Source organism: Neomonachus schauinslandi, chromosome 4, assembly GCF_002201575.2.
Source record: "Neomonachus schauinslandi chromosome 4, ASM220157v2, whole genome shotgun sequence".
NCBI classification, from domain to species: Eukaryota; Metazoa; Chordata; class Mammalia; order Carnivora; family Phocidae; genus Neomonachus; species Neomonachus schauinslandi.
The window spans coordinates 12249362-12261506 of record NC_058406.1 but is presented as its reverse complement, the minus strand read 5'-3'; the positions used below and the strand labels follow the sequence as shown (position 1 = coordinate 12261506).

Genomic DNA, 12145 nt, shown 5'->3' with positions numbered 1-12145 from the left:
GGTAGGGCCAGTACCTGAGTCTGCAAGCTAGTGGCATCCACCACAGTGACCCGAGGCCCACAGCTGGCCCACAAGGTGTCCTCCAGGCTCAGCAGGGTGCGGACGGGTCCTGGCCCCACAGTCAGGCACACGGGAGGGCTCTCCAGGTCCCAGGGGACACCTCCTGCAGGGAGAGGAAAGAAGCAGGTCAGGAGGGAGGTAGGGAGGGAATGGCACATAGGTCAGGGGCCCAGGGCTCCTCAAGCCTTGGGAACTGTCGGGAACCCTCAGCAGTGGGCCCAGCCGGGCCCCACAACACCCTCACGCCCCTCTCTCTGGCCCTTCTCCCTCCTCCAAAGGGGCGGGGCCGTTCCTATCTGCCTCCATTATGCTCCACCCCCTCTGGGGGCTGTACCCCCCAATTCACTCTCCTTCCCTCCTCTATCCCCCTATCTCTTTCCCGTGTGGGTTCCCCCCACACACACACACACACACTTAGTAAGCACCAACCCCGGGCCAGGCCGGGTGCTGGGTACTGGGAGGACAGGAATGAGTCTGATACAGACCCTGACCTCCAAGAAAACCCAGCTGGCCGGAGAGAACAGGGGGTTGTCAGCAGCCCCCACACAAGGTGCCAAGCAGAGATGAGCAGGTAAGCACAGGGGGCTCGAGGAGTGCTGAGACAGATGGAAAACTCTGCCCAGGGGCAATCCAGAGAGACTTCCCAGGAGATGTGGCATTCGCACGGCCCTGCCAAGGCAGCTCAACATGGTGGGAAGTGCCCCGAGCTGGCCCCCGTTCTGCTAAAAACTCAATCAGGACTTTGAGCACATCTCTCCCCCTTCTCAAGGCCTCAGTCTCCCTATCTGTAAAATGGGGAAACCACCCAGACTGTCTCTGAGGATTGTGACTAGATGTTTCTCGCAGACTCTCGCCAGCTCCGAGATCTCGCCGCCTCCGGGGCACTCTGTCACCTTTACCAAGATCTCTGATGACCTTCTTCTTCCAGAGACACCGCCACCTCCAGGGGCAGAAGAGGAAGTCTGAGAGGCGATTGGCACCCAGTCTACCACCCCTGAAGACAGAACACACCAAGGGACCTGGCCTGGCTCTGAACAAAATTCTCCCCTGCCCACCCTGGGATGCTCAGCCCACCCAAGAACGTGCCCAGAATGTTCCCTGGCACGTGAGCAGTGCCATGAAGACTGGCGTTTCTCTGAGGTCACACCCAATGTCACACAGAACCTCAGTGGCCGCCCTGTCCTGCCTGCATGCCAGGTGAGAAGGGGGGTTGAGAGGGAACGGGGGGCATACTCCAGAGACAGGCAGCAGTGGCTGGGGCCTGGGAGGGGGACAGAGCCGGCTGCTGGCTTGTCAGTGCCCGGCAACCCTCACATGCTCCCCACCAGGCCCCTGGAAGGAGTCCAAAGGAACCCCACTCACAGACCCCCCATGAGCCAGCCGTTGGGGGGGCACAGCGGGGAGCAGCAGGCCCCCGAGCTGGAGTGTGGCAGAAGCCGCCGCTTGGGGTGTATGGGGAGGAGCCCTCGGAGGACAGACCAGATCCCCTACCACCCCCCTGCCCCCGGGCTTTCCCTCTTCCTCTACCCTCCCCACCTGTGAAAGAGGTTCTCCCCTCGCCCTTCCGTCCTACTTAATATGCCCAGATGCCCCGCTTGGCTAGGAGCCGGGGAGTCGGGTGAACATGAACACGGGCCAGAATCCTGGCCGCAGCCCCCAAACGTCTGCCAGGCCTCGGACCGGCGGCGGCGCCTCTCGGAGCCTCATCTGTCCAATGGCACGAGTGTGCCCACATGTGGCCAGGGCCACGGGCCGGGGGACACATCGGGGCGCTGAGCACGGGGCCGGCACGCGGCCAGGGCGGCTGATGGCTGTTGCTAGCGCCGCTGAGCCCCGGCACGCCAGGCACGGTTTTCGTGAATTCCGTCCTTAACTCCCAGCAAGTCTACGTGGAGGATCCTATTCTTATCCCTGTTGTACGCTGAGAAAACAGACGCAGAGTTTAAATAACCAGCCCAGGTGATGGGGCCAGAAAGTATCCGGGGCCCGTTAGCTCCTGTTTGGTGTCATTCACCACAACGCAGCGTCTGCGGGACCAGGCGTTGACTCCACCTGACTGATGTGACAACAGAGACCCGGAGAGCTAAGCTGCACAAAGCCACCCAAGGGGCGGCCCGCCAAGCAGGATTTGAACCGTGCTGACCGGCCCCAGCCTCCTTCCCCAACCCCGGCTGTCCTCTCAGCTTCCCGGAGTTTCCAAAGGGCTCTGGGACCAGGACGGTGAGTGACCACAAGGCGTCCAGGCCTCCACTGGGGACCCTGACCCCCACCAGGACTCAGAACCACAAAACGCAATGCCTCGGGCGCCCCCCCCGTGGCCATAGGTGAGTAGTGCGGGTGTGTGGCCGGAGCTGGAGCCACTCTGGCTGGAGAGGGGCGTTGCTGTGACCTCTCCCAGCGAGGAAGCAGCTGCGGATGCTGGGACCACATCCGAAAACAAGGAGGTGAGGGCTCTGCCCCGTGGGCATAGCAGTTTTCACCACCAGAGCCCTTGTACTATCTACCTTGTATTTTTCCATCACAGAGCATGGTCGCGGCTGCCGGGGGTAGGGGCTAGGGTCTGACACCCCTGAGGGTCACATGCACGCTGACCTCTCCTCCCCCTGCTGGTGTCTCCAGATATCCCCCAAGAAATCTTGACTCCAGGACAGAATGATAAACTGGTAAAATTTAATAATAGCAATATTTTTACATCAAAAAGGACAAGGGACAAGTGTCCCAGATTAGAGGACAAAGCTCCAACAGGTTTCCCCTTGGTGGGGTTCAGCTTCCCCAGCTGCACCGCGAGGGGCCAGAACTCAAGGTTCCTCCCAGTCCTCACGAGCCACAACCCTAGGATTTTAAAGGCAATCACCCTGAGCTCTGGGTAGGGCTGACCCACGCCCCGCCTTGCCCTGCAGTGGCTCTGGGTAAGCAAGCCCATGTCCGGGCACACACGCGCACACTCACACGCACACACCCACCCCGTGTGACAGCCCATCCGTCTGGGCCCAGCACCGGCTCTCACGCCAGACAAAGGGAGATGAAGACCCTATCTCACTCAGCAAAGGCACCTTGAGGAGGCGGGAGCTCCTCCTCCCCGAGCTGGTGGCCCTCGGGGATGCACACCGCTGGAGCCAGGAGGCAGCACACAGAGTGGAAGTCCTCGAGGCTGAGACAGGCCCAAGGGCAGCCCAAGCCCGTCGTAACGATAGGAATGACGGTGACGCTGAGTCCCTCTCCTTCCCGGGCTCCATCTGGGCACCTGTGTGCCTCATCACATCTGGCCCTCACAACCACCCTGGGAGGTGGGGCTGCCCTCACACCCGCTTCACAGGTGAGGAAACAGGTGAGGAGAGCTGGAGCAACAGGCCCGATGGCTCACAGCTGGGACTCCATCCTGGGCAGCCTGGCTCCTTAGTCCATCCCTTACACATTCCATCATCTGCCTCCTCGAGGGGGTGACCCTGGCCCTCATCCCCAGCATCTAACCAGGGACGTTCCCCTGCCCCCACCCGGGCCTGGTCATGCTCCCATGCCTGCTGAGAGATGGGGCGGCAGAGGGTCCCAGGAGGGGACAGGTAGCCGCCTGGCTCATCTCTGGGTCCTGGCGTCCTGCTCAGTGCTCCCACTTCATGGGCACTGAATACGCAATGTTCAGTTGTTGAGTTAGTGAAAGGATGAACAAATGAATGAAGGAATGCAGGTAAGCAGAGGCTCCCGGGGGCAGCAGGCTGACTGCCATGGCCACACGGCTCTTGGCCTTGGACTCCAAGGCCCTTCCAGCTCTGATGTGACGGGACTCCGTGTGGCCTGGTGGCCTTGAAGTCCTGTCACCTCTCAGCTGCTGGCTCCACAGCAGTTCCCCGGGACTTGGGCAAGTTCCCAGGTTGGCTCTGCACATCTTAATATTTCTGGTCCTTCCCTTCTGCCATGAGTCAAAGCAGGAATGCCATTTTTACTGGATCTTGGTCTCAGCCAAACTCAGGCAGGACAGTAAACCTATGACTACAAACACTGACTAATCCTTCATCCAGTACTGGCTCTGAGCCCAGGTAAGGGTCTGTGCCCAAATTTCCCTTTTTATAAAGACATCCATTGCACTGAATTAGGGGCCCACCCTACTCTATTATGATCTCATCTTACTAATTACATCCACAACAACCCTACTTCCAAATAAGGTCACATTCTGAGGTATCAGGGATGAGGACTTGAACCTGTGAATTTTGAGGGGACATCACTCGACCCATAATAGCGGCTTTGGGGTCTAACCTGGTACTTTGTCAGAATCACAAGGGCCACTGGGGACCCCTGGACTCCACACCCTCATTTTCCAGGTGGGAAGGGACTTCCCAAAGTCCCATGAGTGAGCCGGGACCCAAACCCAAGTGTTCTCAAGTGAAATATTCACAATTCCCAGATTCTCCAGGCCACCAGGAGCACCAGAGGGGGTTCCCCCAGCACAGGGCTGGGAAGGGTGGCCCAGGAGCTCTGAGGCTGGCATGGGGCATAGGTAGGGGAGTGGTTTCTGAGGCCTTAGTGAGTCTGGAGTGGGCCACGCAGCTAGGTCATGTGCCAGGAAGACGGTCCCAGACCCAGCCACATGGAGTCCCCCCAGCCCCACACTGTGCGGCAGGTCCTGAGAGGCCCCCCCTTCCTGCCCAGGCCACCACCGGAGGACACCACGGAAGGAGGAAGGGGGACCAGGCGAGGCAAGGCCTCTCCCAGAGGCCTCCCGGGCCAAAGCCAAACTGAAGCCCCAGAGGGTGGGCTCCGGAGAGAAAGAGTGACCCCAGACTCACCTGCCCCGCTGGCTGTGACAACCTCCCGGCCAGCCTCCCTGCCTCCTCTCCTGTCCACCAGCCAGAGGGCATAGTAACCAGCCACTTCCAACACTTCCCTCTACTTCCCATCAAAGGAGATAAACCCAAGGCCCACACCATCTAGCCGTGCGCTCCCAGAGTTTACCTCCTGCCACGGCCCCCTCTGGCTGCACAATGGCCTCCTCTCTGGGTTCCCCACCAGACCAACCCCTCTCCCGCCTCCAGGCCTCGCACATGCTATGAGGGAAGGATCTGTTCCATGTTACAGACTTATCTCCCAGTTTGGGGCTTCCTTGGCTTGTGGCAACAGACCCCAGTCCTCACGTGGCCGTCTCCCTGTGCCCTATTGGACTAGGGGCCCACCCTACTCCAGGATGACTCATCTTAACTAATTAAATCTGCAATAACCCTCCTTCCAAATAAGGCCGCATTCTGAGGTATTGGGGATGAGGACTTGAACCTGTGAATTTTGCGAGAACACCATTCCCCCAACTGTTCACTTGCCTGGCGCCTCTGCTGCTTCAGGTCTCAGCTTTAGGATCCTGTGCCTTCGAGAGACCTTTGCCGACCAGCCCACCCCATGCCCAGGGGGTCAGGCTCTCACGTGCCTCCCTGTTCCCCCCTTAGAACCCTCAGCATGATGTATAATCATAAGCTCCCTGCTTGTCCACTTGACTCTGTCTCCCACTACAGACTATAAACCGAGGGCAGGATCACATCTCTATGGCACGCACATGGTAGGTGCTCAGTAAATACTTGGTAGACAAACGTTTGCAAGGCAGGAAAGCTGGTAGAGCTCCTCAACCTTCTCTTCCTGGCCAGATGACCTCCAGCTCTGCCCAGAGAAGCCAAATCCCCTTACGTCTGGAGAGGGTCCTAGCCCTGGAAAGAGGACACTTGGGTTCGGGTCTCGGCTCACTCATGGGACTTTGGGAAGTCCCTTCCCACCTGGGAAATGAGGGTGTGGAGTCCAGGGGTCCCCAGTGGCCCTTCCGGTTCTGACAAAGTATCAGGCTCCAATCCTGGGCTGAAAGCCAATGATTAGACGCCAAACCCCCTATTATGGGTTGAGTGATGACCCTGCAAAATTCACAGGTTCAAGTCCTCAACCCCAATACCTCAGAATGCGGCCTTATTTGGAAGGAGGGTTATTGCAGATTTAATTAGTTAAGATGAGTCATCCTGGAGTAGGGTGGGCCCCTAGTCCAATAGGGCACAGGGAGACGGCCACGTGAGGACTGGGGTCTGCTGCCATAAGCCAAGGAAGCCCAAAAACTGGGAGATAAGTCTGGAACATGGAACAGATCCTTCCCTCATGGCCCCCTGCCAACACCTTGATCTTGGACTTCTGGCCTCCAGAATGTGAGACAACACATTTATGTTATTTAAACTCAGTTGGTGGAGGTGCTTGGGGGCTCAGTCAGTTGAGCACCTGCCTTCGGCTCAGGTCATGATCCCAGGATGCTGGGATCGACACCCACGTCGGGCTCCCTGCTCAGAGGGGAGTCGGCTTCTCCCTCTACCTGCTGCTCCGCCCGCTTGTGCTCACTCTCTCTTCCTCAGACAAATAAATAAATAAAATCTTTAAAAAACCTCAGTTGGTGGCATTTTGTTATGGTGGCCCCAGCCATCTGATACACCCCCTCACCCCCTCACACCCCGGTGCCCAAATTGATAAGTCAGGAACCAAGGGACAAAGGGCGCAGGGCAGCCCAGAGTGGGGAACAGGGGGCCAGAACGGGGCAAGGCAGGGCTCACAGAATTCAGTGGGAGCCAGAGGGTGGGGGGGGTCCCTTTGAAACCCATGTCTAAACCTCCAAAAATCGGAGCCCATATTTACATTTACACGCATGCAATGTCTGTCAGTAAGAGGGATTTTTTTCCCTCCCTCTTCCCCCTTTAATTAAAAACTATAAATGCCTTATCAAAAGCTAATTAAAAATACCAACACAGTGCCAAGTGGCAAAAAAATAGCTCAGTACAAATATCCATTTATAACCCTGCAACAGGCAGTGATGACGCAGCAATTAGAGGCTCTTGGGAGGGAGGGAGGGAGAGAGAAGGGAGGGGGAGGGAGGGGGAGGGAGGGGAGGAGAGGGAGGGGAGGGAAGGAGAGGGAGGGGGATGGGAAGGGAGGAGGAGGGAGGGGGGATGGAGGGGAGAAGGGGGAGGAGAGGGAGGGGCCTGCGGGATGCCGAGCCTCAGACTCCTCAGCCCTCTCTGGGTGCACTGGGGGCGGCTGCCCTCCCCCCAGCACACATCTTGGAACTGGGAGCTGAATAAGCCACAAGGGGACCGGGACCACGGCCCTGTGTGTGGCTGTGCACAGGCCATGTCCCCTCCCAGGGGCTCAGCTTCAGCAATTCCCGCAGGTTGTGGTGAGAACTCAGAAAACGTGCACACATTAAGCACCTGAATGTTCCTGGCGCACAGCAGCTCCGACCCCACCAGCCTTGCCCTCCAGACATCACGCTCTGCACCGTCCGTGGCTCGTGGCTCCATAACATCCCAGGTTCAAATGCCTAACGCCATTAAGCACTCACTCTGCCAGGCCCCAGGCTTTGCCTTCGCTAGGTGGTTTAACCCATGGGGACCCATGAGCCCTGGGATGACCCAGGCACAAAGCAACCGCTCACCAGTGGACACAGCCATCGAAAGGGCAGTGAAGTGACCCCGGACCCCAGAGTCCTCGTGACCCCAGAGTCCCTACTCTTGTAGAGTCTCCTGCCAATGGGGTGAGCTGCCTGCATAGCAGTGAGCACCCCATTCTGCGGGGACCCCAGTGGGGATCAGGGATCTCCAACTACCCCAGATTCCCTGATTTGTCTCTGAGCTGCCTCCTTGGCCTGCCTCCCAGCACCACTCCGGTACGGGATGAGCTCCCAGGCAGTGCCCAGGGCCGCCGCCCCCCACCCCCAGCATCCTCACCACTGGTCCGGGGGTAGGCGGCGAGGGTCCCGTCCTGCAGACCGGCAAGCAGGTGGAAGGTGCTGTGGCTCACGCAGAGCACAGGCTGTGGGCCGGGGCTCCTGCAGGCGGCCAGGCACTGGGTACCCGTGTCCACGCTGCCGTAAACCAGGATGCTGTGGGGGAGACCCGAGTGACTCACAGAGCCCCCACCCCCACTGCCCAAGGGCCCTCCTCAGGAGAGGCCTCCCTCCCCTGTCAAGAGGCCTTTGTTCCGCCCTTCCGGAGCCTGGACTTGCCCGGGTCTTTTGAGGATGGCGCCCTCCCCCCCACCCCTGCCCCAGGGAGAACTGGAGGGGGCTGGTAAAGATGCTAAGAAGACTGTCTTCAGCACCACACAGACCCAAGTGGGAACCCAGACATGTCGCCGTCCCGCTGACTGACCCCAGGCTGCTACCCCTCCGTTTCCCCCCAAAATGGGGCAATGATGCCAGCCTCACAGCCACAAAAAGAAATGAATCACCAACGTGCGCCTCCTCCCCAGGCCCCTCACCTGCCATCCTGGAGCCCAAGGCAGATGGTCGGATGCACTGCAGCTGAGGGGTTAGTGGTCACATGGCTCTCGTCTCCACTCTCCCCCTCCTCTGGCTCGGGAATGTACTCCATGCAGAGCACAGGGGCCGCCAACGGGAAGGACTTGACCGTGCGGGGCGAGGGCCGGTTCAAGGAGAAGATCTCAACCTGGCCCCCTGCACCTTCCTGCCCGCCCCCGACCTGCAGCAGAGACCCAGAGAGGCCATCAGGCACAACCACGAGGGTGGGGACAGAGCTCGGCGCCTGCCTTCCGGTGACCTGTCCCAAACTTCTACTCGTACTGAGGTTGGGCATCAGGAGGAGCACCCCCTTTCCTGCCCCCACATATCCCGCTGTCCCTGAAGGTCACTCTTCCCCAGCTGCCATGGCAACAAGTTAGATTCAGGGCCCAAAGGAACGCAGGTAAGGAGCTAAGGTAGACCAGATACCCAGTCAGCTCTCTATCTCCCCAACTTTAGAGTAAATTTCAACCAACAATAGTGAACATACATCTGTCCCTTTACAATGTCCTTCTCTGTCTTTTCTACCGTTCTACCTCTATGTTTAGCCAATGATAAGCACTTAATATATACTTGCTGAATAGATGAACAGATGGATAAATGGATGGATGGAAGGGATAGAAGAATGGGTAGATAGATGAACAGATGGATGGATGATTATATGGATGAGTGGTCAGATGGATGGGTGGATGAATGATTATATGGATAAGTGAATGGATGGATGGATGGATGGATGGATGATTATATGGATAAGTGAATGGATAAATGGATCAATCATGGATGGATATACCACACGCTAGATACGGGGAAACAGTGAGGAACAAATCACCCTCGGAGAGGATATTTGGGATGGACTCTGAAGGGTGAGCCAGAGTTTTCCTGCCTGCATGCCTGGAGACAAGAATAAGCCGGAGCTAGAAGGTGGCCAGAGGGGGGGTGAGGTGGGACCTCAGGAAGTCTCTGGGAGAACATAGTGTGTACCACAAAGAACATAAGGGTGCCTATCTGAATGGAGAGAGGCTCTGCCAGGAATCCCAGGGGAAAAAAGGCAGGCACAAGAGCTGGGCAATAACCAGCCCTGCTTCCTGACCCTCTGGGTAAAGACCCTGCCACCCAGATACTCTGCACAGCTTCACTCATTTCCTTCACGGCACATGACCATTTGCAAGAGTCATGCTCGCTTCTTTGTCCCTGGTTTTCTGTTGTCCCTGGTGAAGCTGCGTCTGCCAACTCTAAGCACAAAGCCTGGCACAGAGGTTCCCAGGAAGACCTTCCTGGGTGAAGGTGCACATAATGGGGGCCAGCAGGCAGGCAGCACCCCCTTCCCGGGGCCATCCTCCATGCTTCTGTCCTGAGGCCAGAATCCCTGGCTGAGCTCAGGAGTGACTTACCCAAAGGTAGCCCTGTGGAAGGGACGTGCTGACCGCTGAGAAGCCCAGCAGGGGACAGCTGACAGGACTGTGGACCAGGGCCCCAAGCTGTGGAGACACAGAAGGCACACATGGGGCTAAGCATCAAGGTGTCAGAGATGCCAACGTTCGGCAACAGGACCTCTGTCTGCACTACCTGTGGGGGTTGTTAAACCTACAGATTTCTTGGCCCCACGCAGGTCCCCAGTGAGAATCCCTGGGGACCGGCAAGCAACAGGGTTCACAGGATGTCCAGGCAATACCTATGCACTCACATTTAACCAGCGCTCTCCTAGACCCTTCTGGCTAGGAGGCGCCTGAATGATACCCTGGGCCAGCCACCGATTTTTCAAACTAAGCAACATCTGGATAAGATTTGATGAAAACCACTAACACGCACCCCGCCTTACTTTACAGATGGGGAAACGAGGCCCACAGTGGACACATGATTGCCCTAGGCCACAGGAAGATGACAAGGCCCAGCCTGCGCCAGCCTCCCTCCTAGGTTTCCCTGCAGAGAAGCACGGTGGAGGAAGGAAGGGGTGCTGGACATCTGGTTCCACCCTCCTCAACAACACAACCATTCTGCAGACAAGCCCGCCAGCACCAGAGGGCTGAGGGGCTTGTGCAGGCTGCCTGCGGGGGCCAGGGGCTCCATCTGTGACCGGCTGTCGTCAAGAGCTACTGGCTGCTTGCTCCTCCTGCATCTGCTGCCCCAAACCCCAGGCCAGATGGCTCTCTGGGGCCTGTTCTCTGAGCTAGACCCCGCCAGTCTGTCTCAGGCCAGGACAGCAGTGCGAGGAGGTGGCCTGGCCCTGTCACAGACCCTGCTGGAACCCCTGGCCAGCAGGAAGGGGAAGGAGGCCGAGAGGGGACAGCTGGAGGTGCCCCAGGGAGGAATGCAGCCGCCCCTGGACTTTGCCGGGCAGGTGCTGCCCTCTGCTGGCGCTGCGGCCCTGGCTGGCCCCAGCCTTGCGGATGTTCTAACAAAGTGTCCAGTGGCTGAAGGTGAAGAAGCCCAGAGAGGTCACCTCATCCAGTCCCCGCACTGAGGAGCTGGCAAATTTGAAGTTCAGGGCATGGGGAGGGGAGGCGGGGGACATGACTGGCTCAAGGTCACACAGCAGGTTGGCAGCAGAGTCAGGGCTGGAATTCTGAGTTCAACTCCCGGTCCAGTGCCCTTCCTACTCTAGTTAAATTCTACCCAGAGGCCAAGCTGCCCCACTGCAGGCCTCCGCGTTCCCGGCTCCCACTTCTACGAGGCTGGGAGCACAGGTCCAGGCACCCAGAGCAGGAGGCTCCCCTCGCCCTGACCCCCGCACCCCCGAGCACCCTCAGGCCCCCGCTCCTAGTCATTTTGCTTCATGGTGGGCCACATGCAGCTGAGGCTGCCCAGCCCCTCCTGCCAGGGACCTGATGTTTCCATGGCAACTCCAGGGGGCCCGGATGTCAGCTGCGCCCACAGAGCCCAGGGCCAAAGTGATGGCAAAAACTGAAATGGCTCCTTGGACCCAGAAGTCCCATCTGTGCCAGGAAACTGACTCTCCCAAATCAAGGTGCCCTGGGCAGAGAAGAGGACAGCGGCTCGGGGCTGGAGGATGGAGACAGGCTGTGGGTGCGGCCAGCCCGGGCTCCAGTCCCAGCTCAGCTGCTACCAGCCGGTGACCCCACAAGCCAGTTCCTCATGGTCATGGAGACCCTGAAGCCTCGCCAGGATGGTCGCGGGGACTGGAGAGGCAGACATAACGCACTTGGCACGGGGCTGGGCACTTCGTGTGGGACGTGCTGCTGGCCCTCTATGTGCGCCACCTTGTCTTGTCGGCAGCGCCACGCCAGGAGAGGTGGGCTGGGGCAGAGCTAGGAGGAAGGGGACCCCACAAATAGCAAGCAGCTCTGGCTAAGGAGGGCCAGGACAGAGGCACTCGGCCAGCATGCTGAGGCCTAAGCGAGCCTGGAGCAGACCCTCTGCAGGTCTGGACTGCAGCCCCCGGCCCCCTGAGGCGCTACATCGTAGAGCACCCTGGCCCCCTTTCCCAAGCCCGTGTCCCCAGGCAGGCCCCCAGGCTGGACCGCGGCTCACGGCGGGGGGACACTTTTGCACTGAGCCGTCCCCTTGCCCTCCTGCCACCACTCCAGGGACAGCCTCCAGCCCGGATGGGTGCCACCAGGGGTGCTGCTGGGGTGACAGTCAGCTTGGAAATCCTTCGGAACAGACACTCGCGTCTTTCTGGGGGCCAAAATGCCCTCCAATCTTTGTTTCCATCTCGAACTCTGCGTGCACGCCACACATCAGGCTAGCCAGGGTCTGGCGTGAATCACACCGTGTGCTAAAGCAGATTCCCAGTGTCACACGGCTGGCATGTGCAGAGCTGGA

General features: G+C 58.9%; 1 protein-coding gene across 1 annotated transcript in view; it reads right to left on the bottom strand.

Moving 5' to 3' along the window:
* ARHGEF10L (Rho guanine nucleotide exchange factor 10 like) overlaps positions 1-12145 on the bottom strand; it is a 141227-nt gene that overhangs the window by 30637 nt on the left and 98445 nt on the right. The window contains exons 14-17 of the mRNA XM_044913815.1: positions 9754-9840; positions 8323-8543; positions 7791-7945; positions 15-163 (exon numbers count right to left, since the gene is read on the bottom strand). Coding sequence (XP_044769750.1) covers positions 15-163; positions 7791-7945; positions 8323-8543; positions 9754-9840 — 612 coding nt within the window. The remainder of the gene's footprint in view (positions 1-14; positions 164-7790; positions 7946-8322; positions 8544-9753; positions 9841-12145) is intronic.